At 53.0% G+C, this 23,156-nt stretch overlaps 1 protein-coding gene and 1 long non-coding RNA gene across 3 annotated transcripts in view; one reads left to right on the top strand and one right to left on the bottom strand.

Moving 5' to 3' along the window:
• Positions 1–18,777, bottom strand: part of TRABD2B (TraB domain containing 2B) — a 221,414-nt gene extending 202,637 nt beyond the window's left edge. Inside the window, exons 1-2 of one of the 2 annotated variants that reach the window (XM_073790013.1) lie at positions 18,235–18,777; positions 15,666–16,226 (exon numbers count right to left, since the gene is read on the bottom strand). In XM_073790013.1, the coding sequence (XP_073646114.1) occupies positions 15,666–16,226; positions 18,235–18,336 (663 nt within the window). In that variant the 5' untranslated portion in view covers positions 18,337–18,777. The remainder of the gene's footprint in view (positions 1–15,665; positions 16,227–18,234) is intronic. The other variant, XM_033867014.2, reaches the window with a different exon arrangement.
• A 271-nt stretch (positions 18,778–19,048) lies between these two features.
• Positions 19,049–21,857, top strand: LOC117311613 (uncharacterized). The gene is made up of 2 exons (XR_012325109.1): positions 19,049–19,523; positions 19,685–21,857. It is a non-coding gene; the product is annotated as an uncharacterized lncRNA (long non-coding RNA).
• The last annotated feature ends 1,299 nt before the right edge of the window (positions 21,858–23,156 follow it).

Genomic DNA, 23,156 nt, shown 5'->3' with positions numbered 1-23,156 from the left:
CAACTTCCCCCAACAGTGACATCTCACATAACGGGAATTCAATATCAAAACCAGGAACATGACATTGACACAATCCACTCATGTGATTCAGACTTCACCAGTTTTACATGTATTAACTAGTGTATGTGTACGTGGTATACTTAGTTGTATGCAATTTTAAGTAACCATCCCTTTCTAACAATTAGGAGGCCACTTGAAGAGTCCAGAGTTGAAGGAAAGTGGGACGGAGCAGGCTGGGCATTTCCACACATGGGAGCTGCATTTAATCCTCACAGCCATGTAAGAGGGTAGGTGTTCTTATCCTCATTTTACAGACGTGAAGACTGACAACTGCAAGGCTCGGAGAAGGAACTTGTTGGAAGCCACACAGTTGACAGGTGGAGAAGCCAGAATTCTCCAACCCATGACTGTCTGGTTCCTTCCCTGGGGCACTTTCCTAAACACAAGAACGGCCTGAATTAAAACATAAAATAAAATTAAAAAAAACAGAGGAAGCAGGGACCCAGAGGAAGGCCTGGCTCCAGGAAGGGAGAGGAAATAAGGGAGGAGTTGATGAGGATGTCGCTGGGATTCTGAGTGAGGGAGAACAGAACTACCATTCATGAGAAAGGATGGAGAGCTAGAGGGTCCTCAGGAAGGAGAGAAGAGGTGTCCTGGCTCAGCCGGACCTGATGTGTAATCTTGGGCAAGTTGATTTACGTCTCTGGGCTTTGTGTTCCTCAACGAGACAAGGATGAGAATGGCCACCCAACCCGTTTGCTCCAAGTGGGACACACGGAAGGCTGCCTAGATGAAAAGGTAGCCCTCTGCAAAGCCAAAGTGCTAGACCAGCCGCCCAAGCCAGGAAGAAGACGACGCAACCCAACAGGCCAGACTGCCTGCGGTCTCCCAACTACAGTGACTGGCTGGCTTTCCAAAAGATGAAAATGCAGAATTTAGGTCAGCATGCTGAGAGAATCTCACTTTGTTTACAAGAGATGGAGAGCGTGTGTTCCTATTAAATGCCTTTGAATCCCAGCGATGATGAGAGACCTGGGGCTGTTTACCACTTGGGATATTTACTTTTCTCATATACAAATCAGCTTGGGTGCCGTCAGAGCTGCCGCCACCTCACACTGCAGCCCTCTGACGTCTCTGCACTTCCCCAGTGCCCACACATGGTTTGAATTTATCGGTTTTAGCAGTTTTCATTTATATTGTGTGAGAATCACTGAATGACCAGCAAACAGAAGCTCTGATCCGTGTCCTGGAAAAAACACAGAAGTGTGAGGAAGGGGGTTGGAGGGAGGGCTGGGAAGATGCCTCCAATCCCAGGAGAAGCCCTTAGGGCCCCTGTGGGAATGAAGGATCAGTGGGAAACCACAGCCCCATCTGGGGTGAGAAGGGGCTCAGTGGGCACAGTCACCAACGCCGAACACCTAGGTGCCACAGTGGGACCCACGGAAGGCTGCCTAGATGTCTGACCTCCTGGAACCAAACATCTGGAAATCTGGGAACAAATCGGGGGTAGTTGGGGACTTTCTGTTTTCCACCTGTCAAGGGAGTGATGTGCAATCTTAAGTAGGGTGTCAGGGAGACCAGCTTTGAGAAAAGACCTGAAGGAGGTGGAAAAGAGGATGCTACTCCCAGCATCCCTGAGTGTGAACCTGGAGCCAGGCCCTAGGCAAACTCAAGTCATTAGATGAGGTTCCTGCCCTCAAAGAACTTCAGTCTATGGAGGAGACAGACATGTAACCACATAAAAGACAATAAAATAAAAAATGCTCTTTTCCAATGAGGTCGGAGCCAGCTGAGACAGTGGCTTTGAAGCAGCAGGGTGCCGTTTATGGTTTACCAAGCACTCACACCTGTCGAGAGGGGTCAGCCAGTGAGGGACCTGCCCGGGCTCATTCTGCCGGACTCCTGATCCAGTGCTCTCATGATCTATGGACCATTTATGAACTGCAGATCCTCCCATCCCCCACCTCCACTTGGTGGGCATTCCGGAACCGCCTGCCTCACACCACTTCCACTTCTAACAGGTGGAATCCCCAAATCGGCCACATCAAATGGGCCACACGAAATGCAAGGCCATGTTATCCCACAGTAGCTGTTTTACAAATGGCGATCCGGGTCTCAGGCTCCTCACAAAAGGCTGATCTTTAACTACAGCTGGTCTCATTGAGCCGCCAGACTACTTTTACGAACCAGTTTCTAAGAGAAAACACACCCGCCTTCCTGTTCCAGAAGTTGAGCGTCCTTCTCCTCTGGCCCAGCAGTGGGAACATCCTGGATCTGATGAGGGAAAAGACCTTCACACGGCAGCTCCTTCCTCAAGCCAAGGGGCTTGAAAACTTCCAAGCAAGTTTGGGTGCGACAGATGCTCCAGCTTGACGAATGAGTGAATTACACAGGAGTGGGGAACAATGCCCCCCAGTGCACCCAGGATCAAGCCCATGCTTCTGTTTTGTTTGTTTTTGCGGTGCGCGGGCCTCTCACTGTTGTGGCCTCTCCCGTTGCGGAGCACAGGCTCCAGATGTGCAGGCTCAGCGGCCATGGCTCACGGGCCCAGCCGCTCCGCGGCATGTGGGATCTTCCCGGACCGGGGCACGAACCCGTGTCCCCTGCATCGGCAGGCAGACTCTCAACCACTGCGCCACCAGGGAAGCCCCAAGCCCACGCTTCTTAACATGGCTTACAAGCCCTCCACTGTGTGGCCCGTGAGCCTCTCTGGCCAGTTCCCTGGTCTCCTATTCCTCCAGCAAGCACTCTCCACGACCATGAGTAAGTACGGTCTCTCGGTCTGAATCAATACCACCATCAGCCCCCGCTCCCATACCTGGCGCTCCTCCTGAACCCCGGGAACACCCGTGTGTCCTTCGATACCGAGCTCAGGTGGCATTGTACTGCCAAGTTTAGTATGAGTAGAGGTATGCGTACTCAGGACAGCCAGGTACTCATAAGGAGGGGAGGTCTGTCTGTTGTATACAATGAGCATCTCACCAGCAAAGAAAACTACCTGGACAGCAAGGATACAGTCTCATCCATCTTGGTAGCATCTGTAGGGCTTCCAGAGGACCCCAGGGCCTGCAGAGCCCCAGCCACCATGGGGCGGGGGCTGAGGGTCAGTGCTCAACCACGACAGGCAGGCAGGAACTGCTACCCAACCCAGCAGGGACTCCTAGGGCTTGGGGATGGGAGTGGCCCTCTGTCACACTTCCTTACTCCTGCACCCACCCTAGAGAGTTACACGAAGAAGCGTCCCAGCCATCCAGACTGGTGCAGTTACAGATTCACAGCTTCCACTTCTATTGGGTCCTCAGCCTGCCCTGCCCTTCCTTTACCTGCCAAGGTCAGCTTCTGCTCTCAACCTGTACCTCTCTCCTCACACCCCCTCCTCACCTTAGGTCCTGGCCAATAGGCCACCTCACTCTCTCCTTCCCAAAGTGTCAGCCTTTCTCAGTGGGGAACATCAGAAGTCTACCAACTCCCTGGCTCTCCCAGTCTTTCATACTTCCAGTCCCAGAACACAAGCTAGTACCCTACCTTTCTCCCCCCACCCCCCATTGTCAGATTTCAGTCCCTTTTCATAGATGCAGGGAGGGTGAGAGCACAGGCTCTGCAGCCAGACCTCCCGAGTTTGAATTCTAGATCTTCCCCTCAATGGCTCTGTGACCTCAGGTAAATGAAATAACCTATCTGTGCCTCAGTTTCACCTGTAAAATGGGGTTGAATAATAGTATGTACCTGAGAGACTGTGGTGAGGATTCAGTGGGGCAGTGCATATAAAAGACTCAGACCCATTCTTGGCACTCTGCTGTGAAGCACCTCTCTCTCGGGTCTATTCAAACCCTCCCTTCCTCAACAGCCCCAGATTCATGACCTGGAACTAAGCCTGGCACAATGGAGTTCCCAGTAGTGCTCAGTGAACAACTGAAGGAAGGAATGGATGGGTGAACAGTTTCATAATAACTAATTCAATTCACTAAGTATGTGCAGGGTATTTCTCTGGGAGAAAGGGAAGAGGAAAAAACCTCACATACTGAGTACCACAAACAGCACGGCACACTTAAGGGCTAATCAAATCCTTGCCAGGCTTTATCCCCACTTCTCCCCATCACTCTGAGTTACTGCTATTAACATCCCACCTACTTGTATGCAATAGAGGAAAAGGACCCTCAGAGAGGGAATCGCCCCAGGTCATGCATGGGTCTAACCCATGGCAGAGCTGGGCCTGAAGCAGGGGGCCTCCAGCCTAAACTCTTTTTCCCTCTTTTCGATGTGTCCGCACTCCAGGGAGCAGCGGGAGATTGTAGGGAAGCTGCACTAGAACGAGTATGGCCAGACGGTCAGAAAAAATAACCACGCTCCGGGGGGCTGGGCGGCACGGTTCCCATCAGGCCAACCCCCAAACCTGCTCTGGGTGATGCTTGGTGTGTGAGAGATGAAAGGATCAAGAACCATTTTCTCTATGGGATGGGCTTCACCTCGAGACACAGTGTGAAAATGGGCCAATAACAATAATTAAAATGACCACGACTCAAACCACCGCAATTAACATTCATTACCTCTGAGTGTGTGCCAGGCAGTGAGCTATGTGGTTGACACGCATTACCTCATTCACTCCTCACAACACACCAGGAGGTGAATGCTGTTATGAGCCCCGGGTTTTCAGATGTGGAAACAGACCCTCAGTCATCCAGCCCGAGTGGTGGAGCTGGCATTCCACTTCCAGTTCAGTCTTTTTCTTAAAGTATCAAAAAGATCTAAGTAGAAATCCTGGCTCCGTCATTTTGCACAAAGCACTTAGCCTCAATTTCCTAAAATGGGGGAAATAATACTTACCTTTCGGGATTATTTTAGGAATTTACTGTGATAAACCTGAGGCCTAGCACATAATAGGCACTAAATAACAAAGGCTGTCTTGGGAGCTGGAGAGGAAAAGGAGAGGGTAGAGTCAATGGAGCGAGGGGTAGAAAGACTTTTCTTTGCGAACCTTCTGCATTTCCCCATCCCAGCACTTCTGCCTAACAGTCTCCTTCCTCTCGGCAAGGCCTTTTCCACTCCCATCTCCACGGGCCCTAGTATTGTTCAACCTGCAAGGTCTCCATCAAGAATCCTGCATTCCTTTCTCACAACCCTCTCCACAAAACTATACTGATGGAAGCAGAATAATATAAAACTCACCTGCAAGACCACCAGCAGGCCTTGGCATGGGGGTTATGTAGTGCTGGGTCAACTAAACATTCCAGTCAAGGTCAAGCACAGCGACAGTGCATTATGGTCACTGAGGTGCCAAAGTGACTCAGTTCACCCATCCATGGCCCATCCATAGCTCTTCAAGCTGCATCTCAGCCCCAGTAGAGGGTCTGGAGCTCAAAAATATCCCATAATCCAGCAGACTCTACAGCCAAAGGGAGGGGGGCCACCGGGGGTCCGAACAGGGGAGGTTGGTGGGGGGGGGTAGACAGGAAACTGGTCCAGCTCCCCTCTAGGTGTCCTCCTGGGGGGGCCAGGAGGAAGAGCTATCCAGCGGTACCGCATGTGAAAGACTGTGGAAACTGCAAACCGCGATGCAAATGGTTGAAATTATCATTGCCAATTAGGCTTTTGTCTCTCCTCAAACTCAAAGCAGAGCAGTTCAAGGAAGGGAAACCGTGTGAACTAGGGCTAAAAGATGAGCCAGAGAGATATCTGAAAGGCGTTCTCTGCCCAATCTTCCTTTCTAAAAAGGGGTTTCAAATGGGGCCTGAGGCTTAAATTACAAACCACCATAAGTCCCCAGGAGATAAAACTGGTCAGGACACTACAGAATCTTCAGAGGGAGGAAGCAGGTAAGCCCTTTAAACAGAAGAGGAAGTGGAAAAGGCCTGGCCTTTTATCTTTGCACTTTGGCTTCCCCGGGTAGGGCTGGCCAGGGGACGCGGGGCGCTGACGCCGCCTGTTTGGTCGCCAGGGCTGGCCAAGGGTCAGGAGGGGCCGCGTGCAGCACTTCTAGGAAATGTGCACTTTCGCTCTCGGCATCCCGTCCATTGAGGCGGCTCGAGCAACGCCGACTGCGCCGAGCGGCGCTCCGAGCTGGGCTGGGGCGAAGGTGGGCAGGCCTGGGAAGTGTGCATCTTCTGTGCCCCCACAGGACACCGCGTTACCTGCCACGGCCACACACCCCCTCCCCCCCACCGCCCGCCCCACAGTGTAGAGGCACTTCTGTTCCTTCCCCTCCCCACCCTGGAAGGGAGCACAGGGAAGAGCATCATGGTTCTTGGTCACTTTCGTATCTCCAGCACAAATGCCCGCACCTGGCACACAGTGGGAGCTAAAAAGCATTTCTTGAAAAATTATACGATGATGCTAATTTAAAGACGCAATAATAACTATGTGTGTCTGGCACTTTTAATCAGTTAATCCTCACAGCAAGCAGATGAAATTTATAGACAGGAAACTAAGGTGCAGGAAGGTTACCCCAACTAGCCTCAGGTGACCTGCACTCCCAATGAGTGCAATGATTCTGGGCCCTGAAGGAGCACCGGCCCGTCCTGGGCCAGTGCCCCGAGTCCTAAGGGACTTCTGAGCTGAGTCTTGTGCTATGCTATGTGAATATAGACTAATTCTTGGTTCTGAAGGTTAAATCAGACCAGGATGTCCCTCTGAATGAGGGAGGGAAGGAGGAAGCTTTATGCAGAGAAATAGGTTCACAAGGTAAGAGAAGTAAAACTGAGTGCTTTCCCCTGCTCTTCCTGACCCACTGGGGAGAAAAGGGAGAACCCCAAGAATAAAAGATGATATAAAAGGGTCTCAGCACCCAGGGCCGGGGAATAGATGCACTGCCGACGGGGGAGGTGGATGGTGGTCAGGGACCAATCTGAAAGCCTATAGGTTCCCCCAGGGAAACTACCTTTGCCTAGTCAGGGAGGAACACAGGCTAGCAGCAGGTGCCACTGAAGAGAGACTGCACAGGACCTAGGCCATTACCCAGAAATGGCCCCAGGGCCCTGACGTGTGTGGGCCAAATCTGACGACCTTCTGGCTCTTTTCAAGGTAGCCAAGCATTCAGAGTGACCCCGGTACAACTCACCCACTGTTAGGGACTGAATGTTTGTGCCACTCTATCCATATGTTGAAGCCCCGAACTCCATTATGATAGTATTTGGAGTTGGAAACTTGACAAGGGAATTAGGTTTATAAGAGGTCATAAAGGTGGGGTCTCATGATAGGATTAGTGCCCATCACCAGAGCTGGCTCTCTCTCAATCTCTCACTAATATAATGTGATGTCAATTAAGCCTCAACAAAAAAATCAGAAAAGAAAAGGAAAAAACCCACAATGCTCAAAACCAGTCACATCACTGCACCTAAACTCAAACTGCTGAGTTACGTATGATCAGGTGGTATCAGCCCAGAGGGTTCAGTCCAATCTGGTGACCATGGATGAAAGTCTGGATCAGACTTTCAAGGATCATTTGCTTGAAGAGTCCAGGCTTTTCAAATGACTGCCCTCAGGAACCTTTATAGCCAGACAATAAAAACCGGGAAGGGCTCTCAGGTAGAGGGAACAGCACAGGCAAATGCTTGGAGGCCTGACCATGGATTGTGTGACAGAGAGAGGAAGGGAGAGAGAAGTAGAACAGGTCAGCAGCACTGCAGCCCCAAGCAAAGTAGCAGGTAATGGATAAAATTAAACATTTTTCAATGAAAATTAAGTGGGGGATGGAGTGAACCTGGAGAAGCTCACATGAACTCTGGGTAGAGAAGAGGAGAACAAAAGAAGGCTTTGTCTGCAAGGAACAGACGAGGAAGAGAAAACAACAAAGTGTTCCAGGAAGGAGAGGGAGAAATCCAACAGTGACCTGTGGATGTTACAAAGTCCTCACCAAAGGGACCAGCGACAGCACTGAACTGTCTCCGTGTCTCAGGTGGGCAGGCTGAGGCTTTCTGTGGATACAGAGGCCGAGACGCAGCCCCCTGTTAGCATCCAGAGCTGACAACGCCTCAACCACAGGATACACCACAGGGCCCCAACTTCAGAACTGGAACACATCCAGTCTCATTTTGTAATCAATTGTGAGCATATTTTGAGCTAGGTTTTGAAGCCAGGTTGATTAGGAAAGAAAAGACTGTCTCAGTAATAATTATAACAGAATGTAAAATATGTAAGTGCCGAAAGAATATTATAAAATGCCCTAAAAAATTCCATGGAGGGAAAGCATAGATGTGGCTGGGACTTGCACAAAGTCTTCCCAAGCCGATGAGATTTAGGAGCATTCTGGGAAGACTTCCTGGAGGAGGTACAGCATTGAGCTGAACCTTGGATATCTCATAGGAATCAGGAGTAGAAGAGGGAAGGAGGAAATTCCTGCAGAGGGAGAGGGCCCAGCACAAGCAACAGCATTTCCAGGCTTGGGGCAACGTTTTGTGTTCCAGCGGATATTCTGCGCAGATTGAAAAGCCTGCGGATGCTGGAGGAGCTGCTCAGCCAGACGGCTTGGCAGCCCCTGAGCAGAACTGAAGCCTGGGCCACCGGCTGCCTGTGGATTAAGTGGGCGGACAGAGAGCCAGTGATGGGAGATAAAAGGGAGTGAAGTGGATAATATTTAGAAGCAAACTCGAGGGGGAGAGAACGCGGCAGCCCGGCTGGCAGGCAGCAGGCTTGTCCCATTCTTCAGTTTCCTCCCTCGGAAAGCTGTATTACCAGGCGACCTCTTCCTGGCTTTGAGAGATGTCCAAATGGGAACTATTAACAAAGGCACGGGCACGCTCCCATTTTTATCTCCGTCTCAAAGGGCTTTGCCGCTCAGGCTTTTCTCTTTGGCCTGGGATCGGCTGGTGGGTGAGCTGCTGCGGGACGCAGATCACTGTGTTTGTGGATGGGACTTCTTGGAATTCTTGAGAACTGGTCCCTTCCAACTCTAAGATTTTAGAAGTCTGTGTGTATGAGCTGAAAAAATGTCTTCAAAGCTAAGGGGCTAGGATTTCACGATGTGAAGATTCTTCGAGTCCAAAAATGCCTCTGAGCCTGATGTTCTAAGATTTCCCCGTTCTTAGATTCCCTGAGCCTCCAAGTCCCGGCTCAGGATTCGGAGATTCTGTAAATCAGGAAGACGTCATGCTGTGTGACCTTCTGATTCTGAGACTAGAATATTTCATGACATCTTGGTCACCTCCGGCTTTATGGCCTCACTCTCCTTTGATGGAGGTACCTAAGCCATCCTGTGCGTCTGCTCCTGAGTTTGTTCCCCCACCCCCACCCCATGTTGGGATAATATATTAAATGCTAAAGTCTGAGTTAACCAAGTCAGGGGGAGAAAAAAAAGAAAGGACAGAGCCTGCTGTGCTGGCAGGAGCTCTTTGCAAACAGCTCTCCGGGCACACGAAGAGTCTGAGAGTACACACGCCTAGGGGTCAGTGCTAGGGGTCCCCCAAGTGACTTCCACACCGTGTGACAGACATTTGCTGAACAGCTCCTAACCACAGGGCTCGGTGCGGGAGCCACGGTGGGTGTGGCAGGCTTCCAGAAGCGCAGCGTGAAGGCGGGGCCAGAAGCAGCTTGCTCCCAGGCCAGGATCTGGAGTTACACGTGCAGACTAGGCCAGCCTGTGCTTGGAGCCAATACTGACCCAGGGGCTCTCGCTCTGTGGCTGTCTTCTGGGGAGAAGAGGGCTCAGCATGGTCGGACATCCTTAGGGGTGCCCAACGGTCTTAGGGGAGGTGTCTGGCCCCTTCACTCTGGGGAAGGCACATAGATCTGATGGGAAGCCAGAAGTAGGGACGAGTACTGAGGACTTGAGGGACCAAAGGTCGGTGCTGCTGTAGCTGCCATGGAGGCTCAGGTGGGGTGTAGGACCCAGCAATAGCCATTCTTGGAGGATGGGAAGTGAGAGTGGGTTCTGTAAGATGGAGATGTACAACAGCAAGAGAAAGTAAGAACAGGCTCTCCGCGTGACATGTGGAGACAGGACACAGGGGAGACTAATGCACAGGCGCTCCCTGCCTCAGTTTCCACGGCTGTAAGAAAGGACTAATGATGCTCACTCTCCCTGACTTGGCAGTGAACTCTCCAGGGGAAAACTCTAGGCTGTTTCCCAGTCTCTGCTCCCAGCATTGTCCTGGGTGACACTAAGGCACTCTGGCTGAAAGAGTGAGGGAGCCAGTGAGGGAGAGGGGTCCTGATGACGGGCAGGCTCCAAGGCTGGGCAGCTATCCACCAGACTGTGCCATGATGGGCTGGGGCTCTGTCTGCCCTGCAGGCTGGCAACAAGAGGCAGCAGGTCACCCACCGGAACCAGCAGGCTTCCGGATGAGTAGGTATCGGCAGCAGCCCACCACAGACAAGCCTGCCAGCCCCTCCCAACGGTGGAGAACTCAGGCTCGAGATCTCAGGGTGGCCCGGGGCCTCCAAGATACAAGGACCGAAGATGAAAACCGCAGAAGTCAGAACTGGGTCAGGCCTGGAAATCGTGGGACAGAGGGGCAACCTAGGCCCAGAGAGGGACAGGACAAGCCCAGAGTCACAGCCAACGTAGGGATGGGGTAGGGCTAGAGCCTACTTTGTATCCAGCTACCCACTTCATGATTTCCACATTTTGTGTCCTTGTAGGATGGTGTGGACCCATTAACGTTCAGGGAGGAGGCTCTTCACTGTGGCTTGTGTCATCTTTCCTCATTCATTCATTCATTCAGTAGTGCTGGATGAAGGAAGGAAGGAAGGGAAGCAGGGATCGTCATATCATGGCTTCTGACCATTCATTCATTCATTCTCTCTCTAAATACTAACTGAGCACCCAATAATATGCGGTATAGATATAGGACCTCTGACTATAACCAAGGACACCATTTATTCAACTGTGCTGCCTAGCCTGTGTTAGGGGCGCCGTCTTCACAACGGTCCCTTGGAAAGCTGGGCATGCCTTTGGGAACTCCTAGTTTAGAATAAGATTCAATTTCTAAGCCAGGGAGAAAATCAGTTCCAGCACTTTTCAATGATCTCTTTCTATACATTTTTAATATTTTATTTTATTTTTTAGAAAGATATGGTGATCTCCCTCCACTCCAATACACACACACGTCACCAGATAATGCCATCTGACTCTTAAAAACAGAATTACGTCAGCTCTCGGAATCTTGAAAAACATGCACTCCGGCATCAGACACTTGAGTTTGAATCCTGAGCCCGCCTCACCTGGCTGTATAATCACAACCAAATGACTTAACCTTTTTAAGCCTTAGTTTATTGTCTGTAAAAGAGATATGACACTCTGCCTTGTCGTATCTCTGTGAGGATTAGAGATGATGTACTTACGAGGTCTAATGTGGCACCCTGTACAGAGATACAGCTCAATAAACGATGACTTTGGGGTTTCTAACTCCCTAGAGAGGGGGCTGTAGAATTTTACAAACATTTCGGACGCCCTTGGCAGCCACGCCCAAATGTTCAGGCTCTACGCACATTGGACGGATGGCATCGGCATGTTAGCTAAATCCCAGCCAAGTACAGAATGGCAGTGTCCCGTTTTCTTATTTTGCCTCAGAGAACCACATAACTTAGAGGTCTCCTCATCTAGTGCCTCCACGGTACTGAGTGGGGGGGACTGAGGCCCCCTAGAGGGAGAAGGAGGTCTCCGAATCAGCCCAGTGTGTTCGTGGCAGCTGGTACCAGTCCCCAGAGGCAGCCCGCAGAGCAGACTGAAATCTGCAGGTCCCGAGATTGTCACAAGATCTGGACTCAAAGCTCAGGCATCCCCAGGCCCCCGAGGGCAGGGGCTGCCACCACGCCCTATTACTCCAGCTTTACTTTGTTCAGCAAAGCATGGGCAGTGGACAGGGCTGCTGGCAGAAGGTGCCAACAGGGCAGAGCTGACGCTTCCCAAGCAGCCTTCTCCTGTCCTTGTCCTGAAGCCGCCCGGACTCTTTCCCAAGCACAAGCCTTATACCTAGGTAGTCATTTTACCCTCTAGACAACCTCCCACAGGTAGCAGCTTCTCACGTCCTCACAAAACCAGCTCAGCTGTGAAAGGCTGGTCACTACTGCCCAATTCGATTGCTAGTTAAGAATACCAGAGTTACATACAAGTCATCGGTTTTAGAGCCAGAGCTGGGGCTGAAACCTAGAAGTTAGTCTCCCATCTCTCAGCCCACTATGCTGAGCTGTCTGTAACACATCACGGAAATCTTCAGAAGACCTGCCTTTACCATCCCTGCTCCAGCCACATAGCCAAAGGAAATAATTTCTCTAGAAGTATAAATTCTCCAAGAAGTAAAAATTTTAAGCCTTTAAGCTCTAAAGGAAAGAAGAAAACAGAAGAAAGGACTGAAGGAAGAATTGCAGGACACGAACTACCTACATGGAGGAAGTCTAGAGAATGCGCATGGGGCAGCAGGAGGAGTGCATCCTTCCTTGTCAGGCAGACCGGCTCTGTTCCATACTAGCCACGTGACCTTGGGCAAGTCATCCAGCCTTTCTGAGTGCCCACCTTAGAAAGTTCCAGGGTTGTGAGACTCCAACAAGATGAAAAAGCGTGCGGAGCCTCCTGCAAGGTGCCTGGCACATGGCGTTGATTATAATCGTCCCATGGAAGGTCAGGGCTGGAGTGGCTTCAATGATGACCTAATCCTGATGTCTCATTTCACAGGTGGGAAAAACAAGGTCCAGAGAGGTGACGTGACTTGCTCAAGGACACAGAGCAAACTCATGGTGATGTTGGGTCTAGTACCCTCAGTTTATATTAAAATCAGAGACCACGGCCAAGACGCTGGATCTTTCAAGCTGTGCGATGATGGAAGAAACTTTTTCAGTCATTCCTCTAGCCCAGGTAGCTTTCTTTCTCCATTTAGCAAGGCAAAAGGTGGTATTTCTGACCAGAAGAAAATATAAAATTTTGAGAAATACTGAAGTTAAAACTAAAATCGGGCTTCCCTGGTGGCACAGCGGTTACAGAGTCTGCCTGCCGGTGCAGGGTCCGCGGGTTCGAGCCCTGGTCCGGGAGGATCCCACATGCCACGGAGCAACTAGCCCCGTGCACCACAACTACTGAGCCTGTGCTCTAGAGCCCGCGAGCTGCAACTACTGAGCCCGTGTGCCACAACTACTGAAGCCTGCGCGCCTAGAGCCCACGCTCTGCAACAAGAGAAGCCACCGCAATGAGAAGCCCGTGCTCCGCAACAAAGAGTAGCCCCCGCTCGCCGCAACTAGAGGAAGCCCGCGCACAGCAACAAAGACCCAACGCAGCCAAAAATAAATAAATAAAATAAATAAATTTATTAAAAAAAACACACACACACACTAAAATTCCAGTCTTAACAAACAGGCGCTCTCTTTTAAGGCTTTTTTTCCGTCCTTCCTCTCTCATTGCTCCCCCCTCCCCAAATATTTTGCAATAACAGTAATGCTGGGAGGAAAGAAAAAATAAAAATCTGATGCACTTAACAGATATTTCAGTACAATAATGCATCACAGATGTTCATATCAAACTGTGCATGCGTGCATACAATTTTACTGAGAAGGCTGTTGCATTTCTGACTTTGGGGTTGGGGATCCCTAACAACCCCAACTGCCCAGGCTCTGGAATCCCTCCCTTCACAGTTAGCCCACGGCTGCCCACGGGGATGGAGGAGAGATTTCATCACCTCGCTCCAAAATGATAACAGGACAAATTGGCGGGGTCAGGCACTCTGGCAGGTGGTGAAGGGTGTGCAGATTAGGGAACCGAGAGGAGTCCTGTTTTCTTTTGTTCAGGACTTGCTTCCTACAGCCCTCTCGAGGAGCTGGACCCAAGAACAATTTTAAGAGCGGGCCCGGGCTGGTGATGGGTGGGTGCGTTTTTGAAACCAGAGGTTTGAGTCCGTTTGATCTTCAAATGTGGGCTTTGGAGACTGTCAGCGGGCTCCTCGCTGGCCGATGAATGGCTCTCAGGAACTTTTCCTAAAACATAACCTCACGCACTTTCCTGCAAATGTTTTCAACCTACCAAAGCCGTCCTTTGGTTGAACAGCAGTGTTTCCAGACCTCGAAGAAAGATAGTTTTGTTGTTTTAAGAGAGACAGATTAAAGCCAGGGGCTGTTTAACCAGAGGGTCTGTGTGCTCCCTTCGCCTCTGGTCGGATTCCTCTGTGGTTGGTACAAAGAGGGTGTTGAGAGTGACGGTGGATCCCCCCACCTCCCCAGCCTAAAAAAGATATCAAGGCCAGACGTGAGGGCTCTGAACAGAGAGGCCTCCTACAAACCTGCCTCCAAAATGAGATGGGCGGCGAGCGCTGGGGAGCCCAACGCAGATAATATCAGCTCCCGAGGCTGGCAAGGGAAAAGTCACTTCAGAGGGAGAAAGCCGGTACGTTCAGAGGAATCAGCACTGGGCCACAGAATGCACAGGATTTTTCCCCGCAGAGAAGGAGTCAGGCGTAGTCAGAACCCTGCGGGGCGTGACTAACTGCCCCAATATTCCTGCCACCGGGGCCCTCTGGGTAAGGGCTCCACAATTATGGGAGAGCCAGCAGGAGAAGCGACAAACCCGCCTTTCATTTGGCCGGCAAATCAATCTGGCTTCTTACCTCCCCGGGGACAATATTGCATTTCCCCTGGAAAAACAAAAGCCAGAGATCTCCGAAGGGGGATCAGTTTCTGCCCCTGTTTCCCTGGTGAAGAGCTTGCAACATCTCAGGGGCAGCCAAGCAGGTCTGGTTCCAGTGGTATAGTTTCTAGTCTGGCCAATGTACGGGGCTGTCTCCTTACGGGAGGAGTATGTCTTGGGGACCACACCACGCTTGGGGCATGGGCCCGGCCTCCCTGCAGGCGTCACCAGCCCTGACTCGGGGACTGACAGCCCGTTCTCAAGGCGCAGATGTGAACCCATTGTTCCCTGGCCCTCAGAGTTGAGTTTGGGGCCAGTGAGTTGTGAGTGACCTCTGACCACGGAGACGGGGCTTTTCATGACATTTTGCTGGATCAGGTCTCTGGCAGCCAGAGACTTTAAACCTCCTAAGCTCCGCCCTTCTCCCTGCCCCTACACCTGAGGTTCAGAAATCAGAACTGTCAACCTTGAAGTGAACACATTTCTCTGAAATTATTAACCCCAGAACTATCCTTGCTGACTTTCTCCCAGCCTAGGGGAGGCAGTCCGAGGGTCACCTGGAGCTTTGCAGAGGCCCCGGGAAATCTGGCAGTGCTTAACAGCAAGCCAGGGTCACTAGAGACCAGGCCCGTCGCGCTTCTCCTGCGCCCCGCCCCCAACCCCACCCCAAGGAGCCCGTCTCCCTCTATTCGTCCTCCGTACATACACACAGCCGCCTGGATGCACCCGTACAACAGCCTCAAGACAGCCTCCTGCTCTCGAGACCCCAGGGTCTCAGGGAAAGTCAGGCCCAAACTGGAAACTCCTTCTTTTTGTTTTTCATCACTGTGATGCTCCGAGGGAAATGCTTTCTGCTCGGGGGAGCACAGCACGTGGGGAGTGCGTATCCCCAACAGGTAGCACCACTGAGATAGAAGAAAACACACAAACTCTTACCCCCAATTCCAGCACATGCCAGTTTGCCCTCATACCACCACAAAGGCAGCTCAAGAGCTGCCCCACAGCGCCGAAGACCCTCTCCCTTTCGGGGAAGGGCAGGGTTCTGCCTGCCGAGGGAACACCATCAGAGAAGAGGACCAAGGCGCACGGGGGCTGCCGGGCTCTGGGGCGGGCGCTGCGCGCTTACCTGGGAGAAGTTGAGCCCATTGAGCGGATGACACTGCTCCTCCACGCGCTCCACGGCCCCGGTGCTCTTCTTCATCTTCTCGGCCCGCTGGGCCAGGTAGAGGTCAAGCACAGGCACGCCCCGGGAGCGCACGTCGGTCTCCGTGAGCGAGTTCACCATGAGCATCACCCACACCGGCCTCTTGCGCTCCCAGTTGCCCGCGATGGCGTTGAATAGATAGTCGGCGTAGAGCCCCTTGCCCCGCTGCGCGGGCGTCATCCACGACGGCATCATCAGCTTCACGTAGTCCAGGTGGCGCTTCAGGCGCCAGTAGAGCTCACGGGGCAGCACGTCCTGCAGGTTCTCCCCGTGCGGCAGCAGCTGGCAGCTGGCCAGCGCCGAGATGGTGTAGGGGTCTGTCAAGTCCAGCTCAAAGTAGACGCGGGCGCTGGCCTGGAAGGCCGCCTTGGAGTTGTCCGGGATGAAGTCCCAGACGCGGGTGTAGGGGACGTGGATGGTGCCAAACAGGTAGGCCGGCGGGTCGCGCCGAATAGTCCACAGGAAGGAGTTCAGGTCCCTCTGCTGCAGGAGGACAGGTAAAGGAAGGCAGTGAGGCTGAAGGCAGCAGAATTAAGCCAAGGTTAGAACAGAGGGGGCAGGTGGAGCTGGGGATGGAAGGCAGAGGGCTACATGGGGCCACGGGAAGAAGCAAGGGCTTTGGAAGCTGAAAGACCCATATCTTAGCTGTACGATCTTAAGCACACTGTTTCACTTCCCACAGACTCAGTTTCCCCATCTGTAAAATGGGAGCTGAAAGCAGCCACCCCAGGGATTGTTGGGAGAATGAAAAGACACAGTCTACGTAAATAAGCCCGAAGAACAGTGCCAGGCACAGAGGGAGGAGGCAGTGAAGGAAGCTCTCATTATGACTGGCTCTCACTGTGAGTGCCAAGGACCGCCACACCACCTGAGAATATTCGTGCTTGGCCAAGCCAGACCTTCACCGGTGGTGTTTCATGGGGAGGGTGGCAAGAGGGGGACCAAGAGTCCTGCTCTGGCAAGAAAGGAGGAAGTCATATAACTTTTAAATCCAACCATTAGAAGATACATGCCAAGAGCACTTTGAAAGCAGAACACCTATTAAAAATAGCACACCTATTTAAACAGCTACTTCCCATTCAGCAGGGCGGCTACAATTTTCTTTTTGGAGGGCAGGTCTGGGGTGTCAGCTACTCTCCTCCACCAGCTGAAACCACAGATGAGAAAGTGCTTCAAAACCTGCAGGCTAAATAAAGTCTCAAGGCCCTGATTTGGGAGGGAAAGATTTCACAGAATTAGTCCCAAGAAATGTACATGCTTTCTGGGCTCCTCCCCTCCAAAGGTGTACCTGGTCTCCAAGTCCAATTCTCTGCCATCACCTAAGCTCTGAAGAGGGATGTGTGTGTCTGTGTAGAGGTGAAGGAGGGGCAGGAGGACATGGCTCATTTCTCCAGATCCAGTTTAGGTCCAGGGGTTAAGGGGCATGAGAAAGGGACTATCGTTTCTCTCAGGCATTTTCAATCCAGAATACCCCCTGGACTGTCCACTGCCATCCACCGTCTGCAAGCTTTCGGTCAACTCATAAAATTCTTCTGCCTGATTCTACCACAAGTGAGAAGTATCTGTCAGGGAGGGCAAAGGGAACAGTACCTTACTTTACCGACAACCCAAAATTGTAAATCCCAGCATACTGGAGAGAGACGAGCTCTGAGCACCCTGCCTGTCGCGGAGCTCCCTGTTTCTGAGCAAGTCACGACACTGGAGGTGCACCTTGCCCAAGGTCAACTAAGAGCGCAGCCAGTGAGGACCCTACACAAACTTTTCCTGGTCCCTGGCCTCCAATTCAGAGTTATTTTCCATGCGTTAATTTACACTTTGAGGGAGAGAGACTGAGGGCAATCAAGGGATTCCTGAGTTTGGAAGAAAAATGAGGAGAACTAGTAATTACTCAACCCCCCAAGGAAACATTAGGCCAGCATGTCCTGGCACTTCCCTTCCTCTCCTCTGGAATCTTCCTCCTTTTTGTGAAATCGGGGCACTTGGGAGAGTGGGTGCTGGGGCCTGGGCTGGAGAGGGAGAAAGTTTGCCTTAGGTCAAGGGTGGGGACCAGGGGGGAGAGGGAAGCCTGCAAGGGGTCTGAGCGTGTAAGAATGAGAGGAAGGGGCAGAGAAGAGAAGGGCAAGGAATGGTAGAAACAGTCAGAAATGAGAAGAGAGGAACCAGAGGGTAAGGACAGGCTAAAAGTAAGAAAGAGGGGAGTCAAAAAGGGCACAGAGAGGAAAGGTCCAAGCAGGACCGAAAGTCGAGGAGAAGCCCGAGAGCGTCAGCGTTTGGAGAAGGAGCTGGAGAAGGAGCGCCCCAACTCGCCTCCCCGGACGGAGCTGGAGCCCCGGCGGCAGAAGCCAGGGAAGGGCGCCCGAGGCTGCGCCCGGCGGGCGGAGGTGGAGCGGGTGGGCCGAGGTGGGTGCGGAAGGTAGGACCCCCCCAAACCATCGTCCCCGCAGGGCTGGAGTGGCCGGCCGGGAGAGTGGCCGGGCGGGCGCTCGCTCACCGATCCGGGCGGCCGGCACTGTCCTGCGTCCGGGGGCTGCGGGCGGGCGCGGGCGGTGGCGAGGAGGGCGGCGAGCAACGGCCCCGCCAGGGCGGCGTGCATCCTGCCGGGGCCCGCGGGGCGCGGGGGACCCTTCTGGGCGGCGCCCCTCAGCTGGGCGGGCAGCCCCCGGCTGGGCACGGTGGTTCCTCTGGAGCGCGGGGCTCCAGACACGGGATGCCGGGAGCCCTCTGGGGCGTGGCTGGATGTCCCTGCCGGACCTGGGGGGGTCCCTCTGGGGCGGGGCTCCGTCTGTTGCAAGAGGGGGATCCTCTGGGGCGGGGCCCTTTGGCCGGGACGCGCAGCCGGGTTGGCCGAGCCCCAGGGTTGTGAGAGCGCGCGGGGTTGCCGAGGCGCGCGGAGGTCCCGGAGCTGCGTCGCGGTCCAGGGGCGCGCGGTGTTCTCGGGGTAGTACCGGGACGGCGGTCGCGCGGGGTCGCGGGGTTATGCTGGGGACCCGGGGCGCGCAACGGTCCCAGGGGTGCGCGGCGCTCCAGGGGGCGCGCGGGGGGACAAGTGCGGCGGCGGGCGCGGCGGGGTCGGGGGTCGGGTCTGGGGCGCCCGGTGGCCCCCGAGCGGGGCTCAGAGGGGCGGCGGGCGGCCGCGCGGCCGTTGCCCGGGCTCCGCCATGCTGCTCCGCGGCCGGGAGGGAGGGAGAGAGGAGGGCGGGAGAGCGGCGCGGAGCCGGGCCGAGCGGGGGGCTGGGGCCGCCGGGGCGGGGGGAGGGGAGGACCCGGCGCGGGGGGCGGGGGGCCGGGGCCGCGCCGGGCCGGGCCGCAGGGAGTCGGGGAGAGCTCCGCGCCCGGGCGCGGCGAGGCGGGGTCTGATGGGCATGGCAGGCGCTCGCTCGCTCCTCTCCTGCTCCCTAGCTCGCTCCCTCACACGCGGGCGGAGGGAGGCGAAGCCCGCAGCAGCCACTTCCCAACTTTCCAAACTTCCCAGCGCAACTTTTTCCTCTCCTCCCCTGCCCGCGCCTCCTCCTCCCCCTTCCCCTTCCCCTTCCCCTCTCCAGCTCCCCGCGGGCCGCAGCTTCAGCGCGCGGCCGCCAGAGGGCGACCGGGCCGAGGCCCGAAGGGCCAACTTTAATCCGGCTGCGCGTTGGATGCGGACTGGCCCGGCAGCGACAAATGTGGGGAGATGGACCAGACAGGTCCTGGAGGAGTGAACAGCGAGAGAGGAGAAAGGCAGGCGTGGACAAGCGCTCCCAGACTGGCTGGAAGGCAGCACTCAAAAGAAACCCAGGGAAGCTGGTATTTACAAATTTTTATCAAGTCCCTGTTCCCAACGCCGGCATGCGGTTTAGTAGGTGTTCTGCAGACACTAGGTGCATTGAAACAAAACAACAAAATAATCTTCCTCAGAATTCCTTGAGACTTACCATTTAAATAATCTATTTCTTTGGACCACACAGGATCCTGGTGAGGGGTCCTGGAAGGGCAAGGATTCATATCCCAGTTCCTTAGACCATAAGAATTGAAAGAGCCCTTAAAACCAGCTTCCTTCTGTTCTGGAGAGGCAAATGAAACTTACAGAAGACCAAGAGGCAAGATCCAAGCTTCTGGACCGTTTCCAGCCGATGGGGAAACTGAGTCATGGGCACCACCGCTTACCTGTGTTGCGAAGAGTTCACTGACTCTTCCTATACTGATGATAGAGACTGAAGGATGAACGAGGTAGGATTGTTAGAGCCCAGAGCCCACAGAGGCAGGTAGACGGGGACAGACATGCAAAGAGGTGATTCAAATATAGACGATGAGTGCCAGGAGAGACGGAAGCACAGAGAAATGGGAACAGAGAGGGAAGTCTCCTCACACAGCCCTGGGGCCCAGGGAAGACTCCCAGGGGTGACCCTGAAGGATAAGTCAGGGCAGCTGAGGAAAGGAGCAGCTGCCCGGGCGGAGAGGTGAGAGGGTGCGGGTGCCTGCAGGGTTCTGCTAGCAGGTAGGCATGGCTGGAGCAGAAACCCAGCAGCAGGAGCTGAAGTTGTGTCTTCTGGACTGGCTGGAGTGTTTGTACTTTATAGGTACTAGGTGATTGGGAATCGTTGCAAGATTTGAAGTAGAGGGTGGCTGGAGCCTTTTAGGAGCCCTGGATTGGAGGGGGCAAGCTGGAAGCAGAGACCAGTGGGGAGATGGGCGGTCAGTGGAGAGGTCCCGGACTCCCAGGTCTCCCAACCCTCCCATTCAAGTCTTCAGGCAGCAGATGGAGCAACTGGAGAATGGCCACTGGAGAAGCTGGGCAAGGATGACCAGCTGGGCTGCAGGGGCTGAAAGGCTTCCAGAGCCTGCAACCTGGGTCTTTGAGGGGAACACGGAAGGAAAGGAGAGGATACCAGAGACTTTCAGGCTGACCCTGAGATTGCCATTTCTGCAGGTCAGAAATAATGACTGTGCGCAGTTTCATCTGGTTCCACCTGCTGGGTGTCCGCGCCACCTCGACTCTTTGCTATGCACACTTCTGGTGACAGATGCAGATCAGGCCAGTGGGCCCAGATGGTGCAAGAGGACAGTGCGGCTCCGTGCTTCCAACACACAGCGCTCTTGAGAACTGCAGCTGTGACCAAAGAGAAGTCCTTTAAAGAGCCTCCACTCCTCAAGGCTCCAAAACTCCCTACAGAGCCACCACTCCCCATGATGACGAGGTGAAAAGCTTGGGAGGTGGGAGGAGAATTTAACTCCACTGAGAGGGAGTGTAATGGTCTTCATGGGGAACTAGAACATAAGGGAGACAGCGGGTAAGAAAGGACCTGATCAAATTAAAAACGAATCCATATAATTAAAGTGATGGTGCACGTGACTATGTGTATGATTTTTAAAATGTTCCAGGCCTTTGTTCCTGAAGTTATCAATGTTTCATCGACTAACTTTCACAAGTGCCAGCTATGACTTCCTCCTCCACGGTCCTTTCCTATGGCTGTGTGACCAGTGTCCAAACAGTTAACCTCTCTGTGCCTCTCTTGCTTCATCCAGCTTCCTGTCCTCACTACTTTTCTGAGTCAATGTGTGCAATAATCCTTTAGAATCTCCACCGGTATGGTTACTGATATTGTTAATGAGATGCAAGAACAAACAGGTTTTTCCACTCGTGGGTACATAATACCCAAGAGAACTGAAAGCATCCGTCCACACAAAAACTTGTACACAGATGTTGATAGAAGCACTATTCAGAATAGCTAAAGGGGAGAGCCAACCCAAATGTCCAGCAACTGATGAATGGATATATAAAATGTGGTATATTCATACGATGGAATACTATTTGGCCATAAAAAATAATGAAGTGCTGATACATGCCACAATATGGCTCAGTCTTGAAAAGATTATGCTAAATAAAAGAAGCCAGTTACAAAAGGACATATATAATATGATTCCATTTATAGGAAATGTCAAGAATAGGCAAACGTATAGAGGCAGACAGGCGGTCAGTGGTTGCTTAGGGCCAGGAGGCATGGAGAGATTGGGGACCGTGGCTAAAGGCGATTGCATTTTTTTGGGTAATAATGAAAATAGTCTAAAATTGATTGTGGTGATGGTTGCACAACTCTGTGACTATACGAAAAAAACATTAAATTGTATAGTTTAAATGGATGAATTGTATGGTATGTGAATTATATTTCCATAAAGTTGTTACCTCAAAAAAAGAACAAACATGTTTGAGGCCCCTGGAGAGGGTGCTCCCCAAGAACAAGGGTTTCCGTGTTTTCAAAGAATTTTTTCTCCCACCTAGTATTATATCGAGAGCAGCCCCTGACGAGCAGTCTTAAAGTCCTAGAGATTCCCCGTGCTGCTGCTAACAGCTTCTGAGCGGCTTCTGGTAGTTCAGCTGTCCTGGCTGGACCTCAGTTGCCCTGTCTTCAGATGAACAGCTCAGGGAGCAGATACCCTTAAGGTCTTCTGCCCTCAACACTACAGTCCAGAGTTCCATGGCCTCCACCTGCCCAGGGGCCTGTAGGCAGGATGGGAAGGGGCACAGGGCTCAGGAGGCAGGCGGTGGACTCAGATGCCTGTCTTCTGTCCCGGATCACATCCGGCCCACTTTCCTTTTACTGCATTTTAATTAAGTTGTTCAATCAGACGGGTACCAGGAATCTGTAGGCCGTAACAGCCGGGACAGGAACAGAAGCCTTGTTGCGGAACTAAACCAACAAAGTCTGCCTCTTGGGCAGATCCAGGAGCCCTGGTTCTGCCGAAGGGCATCTCTCAGGCAGGGAGATGAGGGGCTCCCCAAAGGAGAAGCTTTGTTCTGGGCCTGAAGGCTGCCTTCTCGACCGGCCATAGCCTGGGCTGTGGGCCACACTGGTATTTTCCAGTGGACCTGGCCTGGCCTGACTCCCAGCTTCCACTCCTGTCCCAGATGTGCCGACCTCCCACCCGCGCCCAGGCTCTGTCTCCCACCGCCGCTCTCCCGGTCTTAGTGGGTTAGAAGTTAATCCTTGATGGTTGAAGGTCATGATGTCCTTGGGGGGTGGGAAAGAAGGGAAGAGGATTCTAGGACCATGCAGAAGTTAGTAGTGCTTAACACAGTCTAGAGTGATGGAGAGAACCAGAAAAAAAGGCATCTGCTGAGATGATTCCTAAAAGGACATTCCCTTACAAGAGTGGGGAAACACACACGCCATCATAGAAGTACAACAGAGGATTAGGCTTGCCATACAAGATGGTATTTGTTAAAAACAGAAAGTTCTACTAGATCCAGCCCAATGGGAGAGGAGGACACAGAGGAATCAGCCCAGGAGTCTGTCCTCAGGGAGCTTGCCACCCAGAGACTGAGACAGAGGTACCCACAAACAGGGTGCTTTGGGAAACAGATGGGGGGTGGGGGAGAGCAGCAACCTTAGGAGAGAAGAAAGTGGGGCTTAGGAGAGAGAAGGTCAGCAAAGGTCTTTG

The sequence above is a fragment of the Tursiops truncatus genome, chromosome 1 (assembly GCF_011762595.2).
Source record: "Tursiops truncatus isolate mTurTru1 chromosome 1, mTurTru1.mat.Y, whole genome shotgun sequence".
NCBI lineage: Eukaryota > Metazoa > Chordata > Mammalia > Artiodactyla > Delphinidae > Tursiops > Tursiops truncatus.
The sequence above is the reverse complement of the archived record's forward strand: the minus strand, read 5'-3'. Positions and strand labels throughout refer to the sequence as shown.